Here is a 19,391-nt window from a genome sequence, read left to right as displayed (position 1 = left end):
TACGTCCCGAGACCGAAGGCCGTGCCGTCATCCACGTGCTACCCGGCCAGGGTGGGGCCAGGGCAGACGCTGCTCCAAGGGCATTTTCTTTCTCACTTAACACTTCCTTCTCCAATGGTCACGGACCCGCTTCCACGCCTGGGGGAGACCCGCGGTGCCTGCGTTGATGCGCTGAGCGCTCAGAGGAGAGAGAGAAGGTCTCATGTGACATGCTCGTCTCACACAAACAAAACACAAGGACGCAGGGACACTGTGCTGGGCATGTCTTTGGCCTTGACTGAGGTCATGGCTTCACGGGTGTTCACATACTCATCAAAGTGTACACTTTAAATGCAGCGTAGTTCTTTGCATACAATTACAGTTCAGTACGACTGCCAAAAATACAGGTTGCAGGCTTTCTCTGAGAGCAGGTCTGGGGGACCCCTGTGGGCTGCCTCCTCACCGCTCCCTGGTGGGAACTTCCCTCAGCAGCACGTGAGCATCCACCAGGCAGAGGCGGGGGTGGAAGGGGTGGGGGGGGAGGGGAGAGGCCAGCCGCTTGGAGGAGGCCTGATGTCTGAGCAGAGCTCCCCAAACAACTCCTCTCCCGGACTCCCCTGTTCTTCAACCTTCAAATACCAGTTCAGTAGAAAAGTTGTCTTTTTTCTTTATACATTTTGCTAAAAACATGTAATTATCAAATGAAAAATAGAAAGAAAGTGAAATTTCCCCTAGAACAGTGGTTCTCAGCAGGGGACCACTCTCTGGAGACACATTCAGCTGCCACACTTGAGGGAGGTGCTCCTGGCGTCCAGTGTGTGGGGGGCAGGGCTGCGGCTTCACACCCCAAATGCAGACAGCAGCGCCCAACACATGGGATCCCCCCCTCCCTGTGCCAGCGCCCAGCACACGCCCCCTCCCCGCGCCAGCGCCCAGCACACGCCCCCCTCCTGTGCCAGCGCCCAGCACACACCCCCCATCCTGTGCCAGCGCCCAGCACACACCCCCCATCCTGTGCCAGTGCCCAGCACACACCCCCCTCCTGTGCCAGCGCCCAGCACACACCCCCCTCCTGTGCCAGCGCCCAGCACACACCCCCCTCCTGTGCCAGCGCCCAGCACACACCTCCCTCCTGTGCCAGCACCCAGCACACGCCCCCCTCCTGTGCCAGCGCCCAGCACACACCCCCCCTCCCCACGCCAGTGCCCAGCACACGCCCCCCTCCTGTGCTAGCGCCCAGCACACACCTCCCTCCTGTGCCAGCGCCCAGCACACGCCCCCCTCCTGTGCCAGCGCCCAGCACACGCCTCCCTCCTGTGCCAGCGCCCAGCACACACCCCCCTCCTGTGCCAGCGCCCAGCACACACCCCCCTCCTGTGCCAGCGCCCAGCACACACCCCCCTCCTGTGCCAGCACCCAGCATGTGCCCCCGCTCCTGTGCCAGCACCCAGCACACACCCCCCTCCTGTGCCAGCGCCCAGCACACACCCCCCTCCTGTGCCAGCACCCAGCACACGCCCCCCTCCTGTGCCAGCGCCCAGCACACGCCCCCCTCCTGTGCCAGCACCCAGCACACGCCCCCCCCTCCTGTGCCAGCACCCAGCACACGCCCCCCCCTCCTGTGCCAGCACCCAGCACACGCCCCCCTCCTGTGCCAGCACCCAGCACACGCCCCCCCCTCCTGTGCCAGCACCCAGCGCACGGCCCCCCTCCCCGCACCAGCACCCAGCATGTGCCCCCCATGCCAGTGCTCAGCAGGTGGCACCCACCCTGGGGCCAGCAGGGCTGCGGCTAGGCTGCTCCAGGGCAACGGCAGGGAACGCTGGCTCCTGACTCTGAGGGCTGGGGTGTGAATGAAACACATTTACCGCAGCTTAAAAAGCACCAATGAGCTCCTACTGTGTGCACTGTTGTGTTTAACTTCACACACAGCGCATTGTGTCTGTGCAAAATGGGGCCTGGCACCACGCATGTTCACGTGTGAATCTACCTGCGGAAACAGGTGACTGTGTAGTGTTCCGCTGTACGGCTAATTTACCTAATGCACCGTGATTCACCGAACCAGTCAGCCCCTACTGAGGGACGCGACGGCGACACCTTCCCTTTTTGCCGTTATAAACAGATCTGTGGTGAGCATTCTTAGACTTAAATTTTTGTGTCCATCTTGCTGCTGCCTCAGTTTCCTCATGCACAAACCGGGCACAGTGGGTCCCTGCACCCTAGGGTGCTCTATAAACAAGACGCCTCTGTAAGGGCGAGCGCAGTGCTTGGACCGAGAGCACAGTCTTGCTTGCTCTTCCTATCACTTCACTAAATGCCGACAACTTCTTAAATCTTTCAGGTTAATTGTTTGGCGTGGAAAGCCTGGGAGGTTTCCAGGTCCCTTACGCAGCCCTTCCTCTTGGCTGCGCTCCCGTGAGTGAACGTGGGCCCCCTCTCTGGCTCAGCAGTAAGATTGAGGGACCCGCCCACACCAAAGTGCTTCTCTCCCTCTGGGTTTGGTGAGGAGCCAGAGGCGGCGTGGAGAGCGCCCTGGACGGTGACGCCCTCGAGACCCAGGTGTAAATTCTGGGCCCACACAGACATTTCAGACCCTTGCTTTTTCTTGTTATTTATTTAAAAACTAAAGCCAAAGCAGCCCAGGCCCAGGAGCAGATCCGGCCGGGGCTGACCTCACCGCTGTGCCCACGCTCCCGGAGGCAGGGCTGGGGGAGCTGTGGGGCTTTGCCGGGACCTGTGGGCACTCAGGTCTGGGGGCAGTCCTACTTTCCAAATACGGCCTGGACACGGTTTCTCTCTTCCTCCTCTTCCTGTTACTGTCTTCATTCATTCAAAAAATATTTATTGAATGCTTACTACGTACTAGCTCTTAGAAAGAACTAAATTTTCCCCATAAAGACCTTACAAGCTCATAGGGGAAAAACAGGTAAGCATGAAACCAATTATAATATCAAGTTGATATTTAGTTGAAAGTGATAGAATCTGAACTCAAATTGGCTTAGGCAATAAAAGGCAATTTTGTATTTAGGCGGCTGGAACATCCAGGGATGGATTTCAGGCATGGCTAGATCCAGGGGCTAAAATTATGTCATCTGTGTCTTAGCCCAGCTTCTCTGTCGGCTTCTCTGTCAGACAGATTCTCTCTCCGTGGTGGCCCCTGGCAGACCCAAGGTTACATCTTCCTAGTTTTCATGTTTGGGGAAAAGAAAGACGTCCTCTTCCCATTCTTCTTAATAAGACTTGGGTTTGACTCCCATGGGCCTGCATTGGGCCAGTTTGCCCTTCTTGACCCAATCGCTGGGCTTGGAAGGATGGATGACTTGACTGGAGCTGAGAGTGAATGGGCACCGCACCAAAGCACAAGGTCTCAGACAGCGGTTCTCAACCTGTGGGTCGCGACCCCTTTGGCGGTCGAATGACCCTTTCACAGGGGTCGTTTATCATCCTGCATATCAGATATTTACATTACAATTCATAACAGTAGCAACATTACAGTTATGAAGCCGCAACGAAAATAATTTTATGGTTGGGTCACAACATGAGGAACTGTATTTAAAGGGCCAGAAGTTTTGATAGCCACTGGCATAGAGGAAGAAGAAGATGTCAGATTTAGTTTTGAAAGAGTCAAGTGGCGATGAGTTAGGGCACATGGGTCGAAAACAGTCTTTCTTAGCCTTTATTTGGCTATTGCCTCCCTGAGGAGGACCTTTTAGTTTCTCCCCAATGAGAGAAATGGCAAGGGATGGTGGTGTTGGAGGGCTGAGCTTTGGTGGGTCACAAATCACTGTAGTAACATTAGTTTCCCTCCCTGCCTTCCTGCCCCGAACCGTCTCTCGCCCTGGGGGTGATGTTGCACCTGCTGCGGACACACAGCCAAGAACTGAGGGGCAGTTCTGGCTGGAGATGATGGGACTGGGAGTCATTTCTCTTGCTCTCTTCACTCTCTCCTCACGTTTCTTTCTTACTTTCTATTTTATTCTCTTTCCTTTCTCTATTTTATCTTCATTTTCTCCTCATCTCTCCTGAACTGGTCCATCAGTCAACATATGTTTATGGAGATACTATTCTGAGATCAATGCTGCCAGAGCATAGAAGAGGAGCATGATGGGAAGTTTGGTTCCCATCCCTAGGAGAGGAGCATGATGGGAAGTTTGGTTCCCACCAGTAGGAGAGGGGCATGATGCGAAGTTTAGTTCCCATCCCTAGGAGAGGGGCATGATGGGAAGTTTGGTTCCCATCCCTAGGAGAGGAGCATGATGGGAAGTTTGGTTCCCATCCCTAGGAGAGGAGCATGATGGGGACTTTGGTTCCCATCCCTAGGGGAGGAGCATAATGGGAAATTTGGTTCCCATCCCTAGGGGAGGAGCATGATGGGAAGCTTGGTTCCCATCCCTAGGGGAGGAACATGATGGGAAGTTTGGTTCCCATCCCTAGGAGAGGGGCATGATGGGAAGTTTGGTTCCCATCCCTAGGGGAGGAGCATGATGGGAAATTTGGTTCCCATCCCTAGGGGAGGAGCATAATGGGAAATTTGGTTCCCATCCCTAGGGGAGGAGCATGATGGGGACTTTGGTTCCCATCCCTAGGGGAGGAGCATAATGGGAAATTTGGTTCCCATCCCTAGGGGAGGAGCATGATGGGAAGTTTGGTTCCCATCCCTAGGGGAGGAGCATGATGGGAAGTTTGGTTCCCACCCCTAGGAGAGAAGCACGATGGGCGGGAGGCTTCCACCAGCCCAAAGGAGCCACCTCCCCGGGGAACACACATTAAGGAGCCCCTGTGATGAGCCCCTGGGCATGCAGACCCGGTGTCCAGGGCAATCCAGAGCAGCCATGTCTTCCTTCTGGGTCCCCACCTCTCTCCAGGGCTCGCTACCTGGCTTCCGTGCCAGCCTCCCGATGTGCGCCCCTTCTGATCGGCCTGGGGAAGATCCGGTTGGACTCCTTGGTGTTAGATCCCCACAAAAGGACTCTGGTCCTCGGGAAAGTGCTGCAGTGCCTGGTAAGGAGCCTTTCTGGGTGACACTGTCACGGACGTCCCTCTCCCCCGGGGTCCTGGGGAGTCCTGGGATCTGGCTGGGGTCTCAGCCCGATGTGGGCCTGAAGCTGGCTCGGAAGCCGCTGGGTCGGGCGGTCTTGTCCCTGGTGCTGGAGGCTGCTGTTCTGGGTTCGAAGGAGGGCAGGCCGCTCTGGGGCCCGGGAAGAGGCCAGCACAGTGTCTGGGCTCTAGACACGCCTCTGCGGGTGGCTGTCTCCGGGCTGTGGGAGAGTCACCTCCCCCCCGCCCTCCCCCCCAACCCCCCCGCCCCCTCCCCCCCGTCCCTGTCTGCACGTGGCCTGAGCACTTCCTGCACAGGGCTGTGGAGGGCCCGGCATAGGCGAGGTGCTGCTCAACGCCCAAGCCCAGCGGGACCGGCCTTGCCTCCAGCTGGCAGTTCCTTCGTCTTTAAAGGGGATGTTATTAGCAGTTACGTCTTACAGTTACTCTGGAGATGAATGTGGACCAAGACCTGCAAACACTAGCATGGGCCCCGCATGGCGGGCACCCAGGAAACGCCAGCTCTGCCTGCCACGCTGAGGAAGAGCTCTGAAGGCTTTCCAGGGCCGCACACACTTGCTGCTGCTTTTCTTGTTCACGTCCTATTGTCACATGGTTCCAGCTCTGGGGTGTCCTCAGAGCAACGGAACGATGACAGCCCTCATTACCCCATTCACCCCCTGCCAGGCCTCTGTCCACATGGCTCCCCTAGGTCTCCCAGGGGTACTCAGGCCTTCCGGGGCAAGGTCAGGCCCCGGGCTCTCTGCACTGGTCCATGGCAGGGTGGGTGGGACAGATCCCAGGGCTCGTTGAGGTTTGGGGTGGGAAGTGATTTTAAGGGGCCACCATGTGGGGCCCCGCTGGGTCCTGCCATGGCGCCGCGTGTCGGTTTCAGAACAACTCCATTGCCGACGAGTACACCGTGGACATCGTGGGGAACCTGCTCTGCCACTTGCCGGCGGCTGTCATCCAGCACGGAGTGTCCCCCGGGGCCTGGGCCACAGCCCTGCACGGCCTCAGAGCCTGCCCAGACCTGAGCCCCGAGCAGAGGGCTGCGGTGAGGCTGCGGCTGCTGGAGCAGCACGGGTGAGCAGTCGGGCGCAGCTGCAGGTGGGCCTGGCTGGCACAGGGGCACAAGCCCTGGCCCTCCGGCCCTCAGGCAGAGAGTCTCTTGCCTAGGATGAGGCTAGACACTTGCATTTACTCTGCCAATTGGTCTTCTTTTGGCCTCAGACTCCCTGCAAAGTGAGAACCATGGTAGCTGCTTTCAAGCCTCACGTGGCTGTCCCCACACATCTTGGCATACGGAAAGGGAAAGCGTTGTTGTTATGACATGATAATAATGACAACGGTGATGATATAAATAATCGAGGTATTGTCACTCTCAGTGAGAGAGAATTCCCTGGGAAAACAGAACTGATTTTTCCCATCTGAAAATTGGTCAGATAGGGGAGTAGGGCCTAGCCATCAGTCAATGGTTAGACAACAAATGCTTTTGAAGAAATGGCTGTATCCCAGGCACTGTACTATTATATAGAGTTAAGAGTATGGAGTTGGGAGCAAGACTCCTTGGGTTAAAATTTTGTTTCTATCATCCACTGCCTGTGTGACCTGGGAAAAATTACCAAATTTCTTTGCACTTTATTTTCACATCTGTAGAATGGGACAGTGATAGCCCCCATAGGATTGGTGTGATAAGGAACTGAGTTAATGCATACAAAGTATTACAACAGTGCCCAGCCCATAGTACTGAGTATGTGGCAACTGTGCTACTGTTAGAACCAAAGATGTGGCAGTTCATGAGATGGGTGTGGTTCCTGTCCTCATGGAGCTAAGGTCTAGCTGGATTTTATATATATTATAAGTATATTATATATAAATATATATATTAGAGGCTGGGTGCACAAATTTTGCACATTGAAAGGAAATTAATTAGAAGAAATATTTTAGAGCCTGGGGTGGGACCACGGGAGGTTGGCTCCAGGGCTTGTCCAGCCCAACTCGCCCAGTCCTGATTGGCCTGACCCCAGCAGCAAAGCTCACCTACCGGTCGGAGCGTCTGCCCCCTGGTGGTCAGTGTGCATCATAGTGACTGGTCGAATGACTGAATGAATGGTCGGATACTTAGCATATTAGGCACACACACACACACACACACACACACACATATTGTTAATCCTCACAGAGAATATTTTTCCATTGATTTTTGGACAGAATGGAAGGGAGATGGAGAGAGAGAGAGAGAGAGAGAGAGAGAGAGAGAGAGAGACATTGATGTGAGAGAAAGACATCAATTGGTTGCCTCCGCACTCACTTCCTGACCAGGGCCAAGGATTGAGCCTGCAACCAAAGTAGGTGCCCTTGACTGGAATCGAACCCGGGACTCTTGAGTCCGTGGGCCGATGCTCTATCCACTGAGCAAACCGGCTAGGGCTGGGATAATACTAGTATTTTTAATCTAAGACAGTGGTTCTCAACTTTCCTAATGCCGCGACCCCTTAATACAGTTCCTCATGTTGTGGTGACCCTCAATTTCATTGTTACAAATTGAACATAATTAAAGCATAGTGATTAATCACAAAAACAATATGTAATTATATATGTGTTTTCTGATGGTCTTAGGCGACCCCAAAGGGGTCGCGACCCACAGGTTGAGAACCGCTGATCTAAGAGATAAGGGGGAGCTTTTTGGCCAGGGTTGGCTTGCGTAGGCTTAAGAGAGGGGTTATCGCTACTAACTGGGCAGCCCCCCCTAGAAAAGCCACCGAATATGGTGTGAGACACTTTACTGTAGACAGTTGTGGTCTCTGTACGAACAACAGTGGATTCTGTATTAATGCTGTCAGTATCCTGACAACTTCAAGAGGACATTTTGTCTAGTTATAAGGGAAGACTCTTATGGCAATTTAAAGAAACACATAGATCATTACTGTTCTATTGAAGAAGGGGGGGAAGGAAATGACTGAAATTTAACAATTCAATTCAAGCTACAAATGGGAATTTGTTGAGTTCAGAAATTGAATGTAATGGAAAACTGCAGGGATGGACTTCAGGCATGGTTGGATCCAGGAGCTCAAATGGTATCATCAGGGATTTTTCTCCTATCACTCAGCTCTGTGTTCTTGGGTGTGGTTTTATTATCGCCACTGGTGATAGGAGTGGCCTCCAATATCCTTTTTACTACTCCAGATACCAGAAGAAAGAGAGAGAGAGCTTCTTTAGTAGTTCCATCAAAATTCCTAGGGATGGTTCTGATTGGCCAGCCTGCATCACATGCACATTGGCTTGGCCAGGGAAGTGGGCCCATGTGATTGGCCGTCTCTCCACACAGGAAGATAGTCTGTTTCTGAAAGAAAGGCTGCTGGGGACAAGGACAACGGCACGGCTTCCAATTTACTGCTGGTTATCTCTTCTTAGACCCCCTCAGAACTGGACGGCCGAGACGACGAAGGACTTGGGACCCTTCCTAGTCCTTTTCTCAGGAGATGAATTGAGCTCTGTTGCCGCAAAGGTACCTCTGTGTCCGCTTGCTCGGAGGCTGAGGGGTCTGAAGGGGAGAGACAGTGTGGTCCGCCACACTCCCCTGGGTTTGCTGCCAGTGTGTTTTCTGGAACTTCCTCCCTGCCCCAAGGGCTCAGGTGTTGGCAGCTCCACCCCAGGACCCCGAGGTGCAGGACGAGGGAGTGCGGCCATCGCTGCCTGAGCTCCGACCCCTCCACGTGCCCTCTCGCGGGCGCGCAGCCTGCCGGCTGTGATTAGCGATCGCTCTGCTCTTTCTACACGCATGCTTGTTCCAGGTCTGCATGCACCGGTGCCATGTGCACACACGCCAGCCTGTGTGAATGGCGTACACTTACATTATTGAACATTTGTTGAATTATTACGGAGGTTGAGTGTTGTTTTATATGATCCTTTGTAGAAACCAGGTCAGTTGGGCTGGGGTTAAATTGCTGTGAGAAGCTGCTATGAGGGAAGGAAAACCTGAGCCAGTAAGTCCTGGCATAGCTTACCCGGCGTTCAGTTCGTGTTTACTGCGCTGTATTATTGTTCCTCCTCATTCATCTTCTCTACCTCACACAGTTTCCTGATATCCTTCAGCAAGCAGCTTCCAAGATGGTCGGGATCTCGCCCCCCAAAGAATTCCTCTGGGCTGTCTTTGAATCTGTTCGGAACAGCAGTGAGAGGGGCCCTGGCGCTGCCCCCAGCCCTGGTGAGTGAACGGGGTACCTGAGCCCGTGCCATGCACGAGAGTTTCGGCGGAGTCGCTGGCATCAAGAGGCCTCCTCTCTGGGGGACTGGACTGGTGCAATGATTGCAGAGCAACAGGGTGGCAAGAATCCACAACCAACCGGCCCCCCTTGAAGGCACGGCTGCGTCCTGACCCGGGCCGTAGTTTCCTGGTGGGCACGGGCAACCGCATTTCACTGCGGCTGCTTCCGGGCCCCAGGGGCTGAGGGGCTGTTTGCAGCGCTGGGCCAGGCTGGCGGGGTTTGAGCCTGGGCCTGCTGCGTGCTGACTGTGTGAGCCGGGTTAGCTTTTTAACTCCCCTGTGCCTCAGCGTTCATCCTCTGTAAGACGGCACAGTAACATTCCGACCTGAGTAGGTTATGCAAGCATGTCAAACTCGCGGCCGGCGGGCCGCACGCCTCGTTTATTATGCGGCTTGCCGGCCATGAGTTCGACATGCTTGTGTGAGGACTAATGGGCTTAAACCTCTAACACGTTCCCACGGAGCCTGGCATATAGGACATGCTCAGGGAGTGTTAGGTGTTTTTATTTAAAAAAGGTACTTTTGTTGATTTCACGTTCAAATGTTTTGGGGCTGGCCAGACAGTAAATGACGCAGTCGTAGGTTGAGTGGTGCTAAGTGCCACGAAGGAAAATAAACCAAGGGAAGGGGTCAGGGAGCATGGGTGGGGCTGCCGTTTGAGAGGGACATTTCAGTGAGAACCTGACACTCGAATAGAGACCTGAGGGGGTGTGGGAGGGGCCGTGGACATTGGGCTTTAGAGTGTTCCAGGCAGAAGGAAGGACGGGTGACGGGGTGGGGTGATGCCGGCCTGCCCTCGGGGCCTTGGCAAGAGGCCTGAGCACTGGGCCTCACCCTGGGGAGGGGCTCCGGGCGTCCAGCAGAGAGCGAGCCGACCTGATTTATGTTTCCCTGGGTGGCCGCCACTCCTCGTGCTGTCTCACCCTCCCCTGCCCTGTGAGGTGGGCACAGTGATCGCTCCCACGTCCTCCCCCGAGGAAATGGAGGTTTGGAGAGATGAAGAGACGTGGCCACGGTCGCAGCGTTAGTAAGTGGCAGCTCTTGGGTGTGGCCCCCAGTACGGGGGAGTTCCCCACTGTCCTCAGAGCTGCGCAGCCAGAGGTCAGGTTGCAACACTCCTCGTCTGCACACGGGGCGGACGCGGCTCAGTGCGTGGTCTGAGCTGCCAGCAGGGCTTCTGGGCGGATTGCCGCTGTGCTTACAGCAGCTGGTGGCTGAGCAGGGTTATGACTTGGCTTCATTTCCGTTAACGTGCGTGTGTGCCGATTCATTCAACAAATGCATGCTGCGCGCCCGTCCTGTGCCCGGAACGCAGCGGCGGGACGGCTCCTCTGGGTCCCCACTCCCCCCCCCCCCCCCCCGTTTTCCCTGGGGCGGGGAGGGCAGCCAGGAGGGTGGGTCTTCTGTCCCCTCCGAGTGGGTTAGGGTAACAATGTCTGAGGGCTGCACACAGTGCCCCTGACCCGGTCCAGTTCCACCTCTTGGTTGGAATCCAGCGAATTTGTGTTGAAGATGCCCCGAGACGGGAGTGGCCCAGGCGTGGGAAGCGCCGGTGGGGCTGGTGCTGGCGTCTGGTCAGCATCGGGCGTCCAGGGTTGCTTTTAAGACAAGGAGCCGTGGGTTGTCTCCCTGGTGGGCACCTCTGGGCCACAGTCTCTCATCTCCGTGTTGAGTTTGGTAGCTGGCTTCAGGCAGGTTTCCCGCTGTTCAGAGTGAGATGGTGGCTTCTGCTGCTGCAACAAAGCCACAGCCCACTTCTCCTCCCTGGGATGGAAGGCCACAGCCCCTCCATGGTTTTTATGGAGGGCAAGTCATCCTCCCGCCCCACTCTTAGGAGCGGTCCTTTCTCATATTCTGAAACCCTTAGCTCTGGGTTTCAAACTCAAATGGATGGGTGGGCGGCAGGTGGCGTTAATAACGGAAGTGTGTACTGAGTGTTCACTGCCTCCCTGACACCGCGTGCTTTGCGGGTGGTAACGCGGAGTCCTCACAAGAGTCTGACAGGGCGACTTCCCCTCGTTGTCTGTGGAGGAAGCAGGTACGGAGGGTTAAGTAGCTTTGGGTTTGAATTTGCAGCCAGGATCTCCACCAGCAGCTCCTGCTGCCCTCAGGGCAGTTTGCAGTCTAGCTGTGATGCAGCAAAACTCCTACTGGGTGTATGTGGCTGTGCAAAACATTGGCATTTTCACGATTTTGTTACCAGGTAATTAGCAAGAAGTGGGGCTCAAACGGTCCCGGGTCCCTGCTGTCAGCTCCTCCATTGCATTGCCTCTCGGGGATGGAGCCGACAGGAGCATTACTCATTTCGGCACAGAAACACTCAATTTCCTGAGCTGCTTTCCTCCACCCCCCTCCCCCCGCCCCCCGCCTCTGCATCTCCCCATCTCAGGTTGCCATGGAGTTGAGGCTCCCTCTTCCGACGACATCTTCAAGTTGGCCGAAGCCAATGCCTGCTGGGCCCCCCAGGACCTGCGCTGCCTGGAGGAAGCCACGTTCCTCAGGAGCGTGGAGCTTCTGGGGGCCGTTGGGGGCTTCCTCCGGCCTCAGCTGGCCGCCCTAAAGGAGAAGGCGATTCAGGTACAGTCCACCTGGGAGGGATGTTAACAGAAGGAAAACCCAACCCCACGCGCCCAGCAGGTCTGCCACGGAGAGCCGAGCCAGCAAGGAGCGTCACCTGTTTTCTTGTTGCAATTTCACTGCGTGAAGGATCCAGGCCTCCCCTCTGTACCTCAGTTTCTTCCCGGGCTATGCAAAGACTGTCCAGTGGGCGCTCCGTGAACCCCATGTGTGGGTGAACCCCAACTGTGGGTGAACCCCATTATGGGCGAACCCATCCTGTGGGTAAACCCCATCTGTAGTGAACCCATTCTGTGGGTGAGCCCCATCCTGAGGGTGAACCTCATCTGTGTAAACCCCATCTGTGGGTGAACCCATCCAGAGGGTGAACCCCATCTGTGTAAACCCCATCTGTGGGTGAACCCATCCTGCGTGTGGTCTGGGCCTGAACAGGATGGTTTCTAGGAGGTGCTCTTTTTCTTCCTCCCCCAGAACCCCAGCTGAAGAGAACCAGAAGTTTGCCATTTTTATTGTTTCAGCTGTTAGGAGAGTTGTAGAATATATTATTAGAGGCCCGGTGCACAGCATTCGTGCACTGGGGAGGGGGTCCCTCAGCCCGGCCTCTGCCCTCTCGCAGTCCAGGACCCTTCAGGGGATGTCCGCCTGCTGGCTTAGGTCCGCTCGCTCCTCCTTAGCACTGCCTCAGAGGCAGGACAGGCTCCTGCCACCACTGCTGCGCTCAACAACTGTGAGCCCAGCTTCTGGCTGAGTGGCGCTCCCCCTGTGGGAGCGCACTGACCACCAGGGGGCAGCTCCTGCATTGAGCATCTGCTCCCTGGTGGTCAGTGCACATCATAGCAACCAGTCATTCCTCTGTTCGGTCGATTTGCATATTAGGGTTTTATTATATAGCAGCGGTTCTCAACCTGTGGGTCACGACCCCTTTGGCGGTCGAACGACCCTTTCACAGGGGTCGCCTAAGACCACCCTGCCTATCAGATATTTACATTATGATTCATAACAGTAGCAACATTACAGTTATGAAGTAGCAACGAAAATAATTTTATGGTTGGGTCACAACATGAGGAACTGTATTTAAAGGGCCAGAAGGTTGAGAACTATTGTTGTATAGGATTACAAAAAAGTCAGAAAATAAGAAAGGAGATTAGTCATAACCTCTCAGCTAGAGATAAGCACTGTTAATATTTTGGTATATTCACCTGAAGCTAACTAGATTTCTGTGTATACTAGTATATGTAAAATATATTTACTATTTCATACTAAAAAATAGTATCACACTTACCTACTATTCAATAACATCAGCCCACACCCAACACTATACAATGTATATTTTCCACATCAGAAATATAAAATTATGTCTGTATTTTAAAAAGCTGTATGATATTTTATTTTATGACTGGTTCTTATTTATTTAGCTAATTAGTAGATTTTATTATTTTTTAGAATATATTTCTATTGATTTCAGAGAGGAAGGAAGAGGGAGAGAGAGATAAAAACATCAATGATGAGAAAGAATCATTGACTGATTGCCTCCTGCACACCAAGTCATGTGCCCTGACCAGGAATCAAACAGTGACCTCCTGGTTCATAGGTTGACAATCAACCAGTGAGCCACACCAGCTGAGCATAATTGATAGACTTTTAGATTGTTTATATTTTTAATGCCTCAAGGTCCATATTTGCACATATTTCTTTGGGTACTTGTCTCATTATTTACTTAGGTTAAATTTCCAGAGATAGAATTTCTGGGTAAAAGAATATAAATATTTTTAAAAGTTTTATTATATACTAGAGGCCTGGTGCACAGAATTCATGCAGTTGGTGGGGGTGGGGAGGGGTGTCCCTCAGCCAGGCCTGCGCCCTCTTGCAGTCTGGGAGACCTTGGGGGATGTCTGACTGACGGCTTAGGCCCGTTCCCTGTCAGTTGGACATCCTTAGTGCTACTGCAGAGGCAGGAGAGGCTCCTGCCACCGCCGCTGTGCTTGCCAGCCATGAGCCCGGCTTGTGGCTGAGTGGTGCTCCCCCTGTGGGAGTGCACTGACCAGCACCAATAAATGCTCATTCTTTTTACTCCTTATCAGTATCATCAGCCTACATGGTATTCTTTGATTGTTGTTAATGTACATTTTAAAAAGTTATGACTGAGAGGGAATTTCCCCTCATATGTTTATTTATTCTTTTTTAAAAATATATGTATATTATTGATTTTTTACAGAGAGGAAGGGAGAGGAATAGAGAGTTAGAAACATCGATGAGAGAGAAACATTGATCAGCTGCCTCCTGCACACCGCCTACTGGGGATGTGCCCGCAACCAAGGTACATGCCCTTGACTGGAATCGAACCTGGGGCCCTTGCGTCCGCAGGCCGACGCTCTATCCACTGAGCCAAACCAGTCAGGGCTGTTTATTTATTCTTTTAGGAATTTTCTGTTCATATCTTTTGCCTATTTTTAAAACAAATATAATCATCTTTTTCTTAATGATTCACAAAATAAGTTTATATAGTAGAGAGGTTTACCCTATGTCTGTTTTAAATACTGTCAGTGAAGCTCAGTCTAAGCTGGCTTCTCTCCCTCTGAAGGTCTGGGGCGCGCCTTCGTACTGGAGAGAACACCACATCGTCTCGCTGGGCCGCATTGCTCTGGCTCTGAACGAGAGTGAGCTGGAGCAGCTGCAGCTCAGCTCCATCGACGCCGTGGCTTCCCTGAGCCGGCAGTCAGAGTGGACCCCAGGACAGGTCGGTAGATGTTGCTGCACAGGACGGTGCCCAACAAGCTAAGCCACCCCGTCCAGGGCTGGGTCTTTCAAATACTCCGTCATCACTGTCATTTTGGATCTGTTTTTATGGAGTAATTTTTCTCCTAATTATGAGCCGTGTTTTCTCATATGCAAGCATAATAATTTTGACCGGCTGGTGGGCACTGCGAGTTTTATAGTTTTGAGTGCTTGATTTGGTTATACTCCTTTGACGAGTACGGGGCTTTGTTCTGCCACACATTTAAATGACCTTCCGATCAGTTTGACTTGGGGGCCTTCCTTTTGAACTTGATTAGGGTGAGTGCAGAGGGACCTTCATTCTGCGGTTAGCTGTCCCCATGGCTGAGACATGGTTCTGAGAGGAGGGCCCAATGCCGCTCTGTGTATTCCAAGACCTCTCTCCTCAGGCCGGTGGGAATGTGGACTCTCTCCAGCTCCACATGAGCCCTGGGAATTGTCCAGCCCACTGCGTTCTGATGCCTCGTCCTGATATGTACGTGGGGTTTTGCTTCCTGCCGGTGCAGATTAGTACTCAGCTGACCTCAGAAGACCTCCCTGCAGATCCCGGGAGTGAGCTGACTGTGCAGGGCTTTCCTCGCCAATTATAGGGGCCCTGACCTCTCCAAACGAGATCTCCGTATCCTCAACTAAGCTGGACCACTGGGCGTGTTTGGATTGCCTTCCCTGCTCCACGGCCTGGAAACGGCCTTTGGGCAGTGAACAAGGGCAGTTTTAGGGGTCACCTCACTTGCTTGCCTTTTCTTAGGATTATAGCCCTATGCTGCTTGTTGTCCAACATCTGAAGACAGTCCTTTTATATGGTTTGTTCAGTTTTCTTGTTGTTTTTTTGTTGGAGGGTGAGTCCTGTGTCGGTTAATCCTTCATGTGACAAAGAGGTTCTCTCCAGAATTGATTTCAGTTGGGAGGGAAGTTAATCCACTGTATTGCCAGCGAGGGGGTCTCAGCGCTCTGTGTTGTCTCATTCCCAGGGTCATCTTTAGCACTGGGCTCGCACATTATCTAATTAACCTACACAAACTACCCTCCTCATCAGTCTTTGAAAAAGTCCAAGCATGGCCCTGGCTGGGTTGGCTCAGTGGATAGAGTGTCAGCCCAGGGACTGAAGGGTCCTGGGTTTGATTCCAGTCAAGGGCACATGCTTGGGTTGTGGGCTCGATCACCAGTGGGGGGTGTGCAGGAGGCAGCCGATCCATGATTCTCTCTCATCATGACAGGTAGCTATCATGCACACTGATCGCCCCCTACCTGCCCCCCTAATGGCCTGGTTGCTCCCTAACTAAACCCCTTCCAGCCTGGTTGCCTCCAACTGCCCCCCTGCCAGCTAGGGGGCAGACGCTCAACACAGGAGCTGCCATGACGCGCACTGGCCATTTAAAAATAAACGGCACCACGGACCTGGTACCAACAAACCAACACAGGCCCCGCCACCACCCCGGAGTGACACCCCACCAAATTGCAGCCAACATTGCTGAGACCCCATGGCGCAAAATGCTGCCCACAGCCCAGCCCAGCCCAAAACAGTCGCTGTGGGCACCGGGTAATGACGTCATGTAGCAATGCCCAGCTTCCTCTCCCTAGTGACTAGCCTCCTCGGAGTTTCTTCAGCCCAGGAATCTAGCCTGCTTTATAGCCAGGTGCAAACATTTTACAATTTAACCAAATGTATATGAAGCATTTTCCTGTGCCTCATATCATTTGATCCTCACAGAAGTCCTGGAGTAGGTAGATAGGAAACTTGGTAGAATCCTATTTTCTTTTCATGAGCTGGAAAATGGAGATTTAGAAAGTTTAGAAACTTGACCCGACTGAAAAGAAGTAAGAAATGGTGAACCTTAAAATGACTTCGGGTTTTCTCATTGCACAGAATATAGTCAAACACTGCTACAGTTAAATATTTTACCCTTTGTTCTCCCTGCATTATCTACAATAATAATCTACATCATGTTGATATTTACTGCTGTGTTGCTGACAATTACCTGAAAGAGAAGTTGGGTTGCTTCACTGGGCTGGAAAAAGTTTAGCTGAATCAGAAAGCAGGTCTAATTAAGCAAGTTTATATATATATATATGGCTAAGTTGATTCACACATGAGTGATACATATAAAGCTCTCACTGGCGCCAATTGCACGTGTGTATTTCAGTCTGTCATTGTTGATCATGAATTTGGTTGACACTTCTATTATAGAGAAAGGGAAAATAGTGATATTAAAATATTTCTTCTAGTTAATTTCCTTTTAATGTGCACAAATCCATGCACCGGGACACTAGTCCTATATAATAAAAGGGTAATATACAAATTGTCCCCTCGACTGGGAGTTTGACCAGAGTTCTACCAGGGGGTGGAGCCAGCCTGCCAACAGCCTGCGGCCCTGTCCCCCTGGCCGCTGGGCCCTATCGGCCCCAATCGGGGCAGGCTGGCTGAACCCCACCGGTGCACAAATTTGTGCACTGGGCCTCTAGTATATGTAAAAAGAAAAAGTCCCAGCATTGACTCTCTCATGTGACTGCCTCTCCTGACAGCCGCTGTGGTCAGGGGTAGAATATGCGGCTGGTCAGGGAGTGGCTCCATCTCCCCATGTCCAGATGAACTGAGAGTGGGATGGGTGTATGGTAGGCTTCATATAAGTCCCCAAAGGTGTCTGGGTCCTGATCCCTAGAACCCGTGAATATGTTAGCTTGTGTGGCAAAGCGCTTTGCAGATGTGACTAATTTCAGGACCTTGAGATGGGGAGTTACCCTGGATTGTCTGGTAAGCCCAATGTGATCATAAGTGTTCTCTTAAACGGAGGCAGGAGGGCCGCAGACAGAGGGCGTGGTGATGGAAGCGGAGGACAGAGACCCAAGGTGCGGTGCTGCTGGCTGCGGGATGGGCTGAGTCAGGGGTGGAAGCCAGAGGCAAGGGGAGGACTTCTCTCTAGGCTCCAGGAAGAAACGCCCTCCGACCCACCTTAGGACTTAGGGGCTCAGGGACTGTGACGGAATACGTGTGTGTTGTGTTAACCCGCTGCATTTGTGGCAAGTATTTAGAGCAGCAAGGGAATAAATACTGAGTGGTTTGCCAAAGGCATGGTGTCAACAAAGAGAATGGATGCAGGGCAGGCAAACGAAGGCGTGTCCCCTCGCTCAGGACCACGTGCATGTAAGGCTGCGTGGCCCCGCTCAGATAGGACAGGTGTGCGTTGTGTCCGCTGGAGCTGGGTGATGGGGAGGTCCTGGCTACGAGGGTTCCATGAGCTAACACATGTGGAGCACTGAACAACGCCTGGCACAGAGCGTTCAGTCAAAATTAGCTGTTTTCATTGTCAGCATCAGCATCGTCAGCGTCGTCATCATTACACTTTCTCCTTCTGGCAGTTGAATGGTCTCCCCATTTGCAAGATGAGAAGGTTAGACGCAGCGATCAGGTTCCTTCCACTCTGACATTCCGTAGTTCTGGGGTTCCGCGGCTCGCGAACTGGTTTTGACTGGTTTGAGAAGTGCCATACCGCATTTTGATATCAACACCTTCCTCACTCCCCTTCAAGAGGTGCTCATCCTGGGCTCTTCCCTTTTGCGGCAATTTTAACTTCCATGGGTCCCAGTGAGATTTGTCCATATGTTTGAAGAAATGTGCAAACCTAATATTTGCTTGTATCATTTGTGCTCAGTTCCTCACCATTCGCTGTCAGTCAAACCCTTAAGTGCATGTCCTCGATTAATAGACCTGGCGGAACTGCATTAACAGTGAGTCAGCTTAAAACCAGCAGCAGGAGAAATAACCTCGTCTAGAAGCTGGCGAATGAACAGAGATCAGAGCTTACAGCTCTTCCTTTTTCAGTGGGTATTATTGCTTAAGAGTATTAGTATTAATTGTGCTGAGATCATTACAGATACCCTGGTCCAGTCATTCAAGTAACTGTGATTTAGCTCCTCACTGGGCAGGCTGAGCTTGCGTTTTCCAGCTTCCAGTGGCGAGGACAATTTAATACCACATCTTCAAAGTCATTTTATTTCAATTGTATTTTTGCACTTTCATTTTAAAATGGGCATGCCTGATAGCTGGGGGAGCACATATTGCTACGAACCAGTTAGTGAAACCTGGTTGAGAAGACTCATAAAAAGAGTTTATCTCTACCTTTTCCCTGATCCGATGTCTTCAGGAGGGCAGGCTCTGGGGTCCGCCTGCGAGTGTTATCCTAGGACTATTATTTACTAGCTGTGCAACCTGGGCTTAGTTACTTAACCTCTCTGCGCCTCTGTTTCCTCTGTGAGGTAGGGATAATATTCATGCTTCATGGGGCAGCTGTGATGAGTAGGTGAGGTGGGGTAGGTGAAGTGCGGCACACAGTAAGCATTCAGTATTATTAGCTATTGTTTTGGGTGCGTATACATGCCAGTCAAAGACACTGAAGTGTGAGTGTGGTGTCACTGAAGTTCCCCATGGAACAGGGAGCTTGGCAATCATTACGGAAACATGGGAGATCTCCCTGAGGCCAATCCACCGCATGGAGGCAGCATCGGATGCTACTTCCCAGGAGTGCACGTTGCCGACAACTTCTGCAGCTCGCCGTTCAGCTGTCCTCCATGCTCCATTCTCCACCGTGTGCCAGCATTGTGCTAGGCGCTGGGGATACAATAGTGAACTGGCTGGATAAGGTGTGTGTCTTTATTGGTTCTACTTGGTGATACAGACAAACAACCGAGCAATTAAGGTGGAAAATTTAAAAAATTGTGATCAGTGAGAAGGATCAAGTGGTCAAAGCACTCATAG

The 19,391-nt window shown here is 52.6% G+C and overlaps 1 protein-coding gene across 1 annotated transcript in view; it reads left to right on the top strand.

Moving 5' to 3' along the window:
- The window catches only part of OTOA (otoancorin), a gene marked incomplete at its 5' end in the record, with an annotated part of 55,670 nt that overhangs the window by 29,122 nt on the left and 7,157 nt on the right, over positions 1 to 19,391 (top strand). The window contains 7 exons of the mRNA XM_081090491.1: positions 2,321 to 2,394; positions 4,845 to 4,980; positions 5,912 to 6,102; positions 8,434 to 8,527; positions 9,097 to 9,226; positions 11,676 to 11,863; positions 14,445 to 14,600. Coding sequence (XP_080946617.1) covers positions 2,321 to 2,394; positions 4,845 to 4,980; positions 5,912 to 6,102; positions 8,434 to 8,527; positions 9,097 to 9,226; positions 11,676 to 11,863; positions 14,445 to 14,600 — 969 coding nt within the window. The remainder of the gene's footprint in view (positions 1 to 2,320; positions 2,395 to 4,844; positions 4,981 to 5,911; positions 6,103 to 8,433; positions 8,528 to 9,096; positions 9,227 to 11,675; positions 11,864 to 14,444; positions 14,601 to 19,391) is intronic.

The sequence above is a fragment of the Myotis nattereri genome (genome assembly GCF_964212035.1).
Source record: "Myotis nattereri genome assembly, chromosome: 4".
NCBI classification, from domain to species: Eukaryota; Metazoa; Chordata; class Mammalia; order Chiroptera; family Vespertilionidae; genus Myotis; species Myotis nattereri.
The sequence above is the reverse complement of the archived record's forward strand: the minus strand, read 5'-3'. Positions and strand labels throughout refer to the sequence as shown.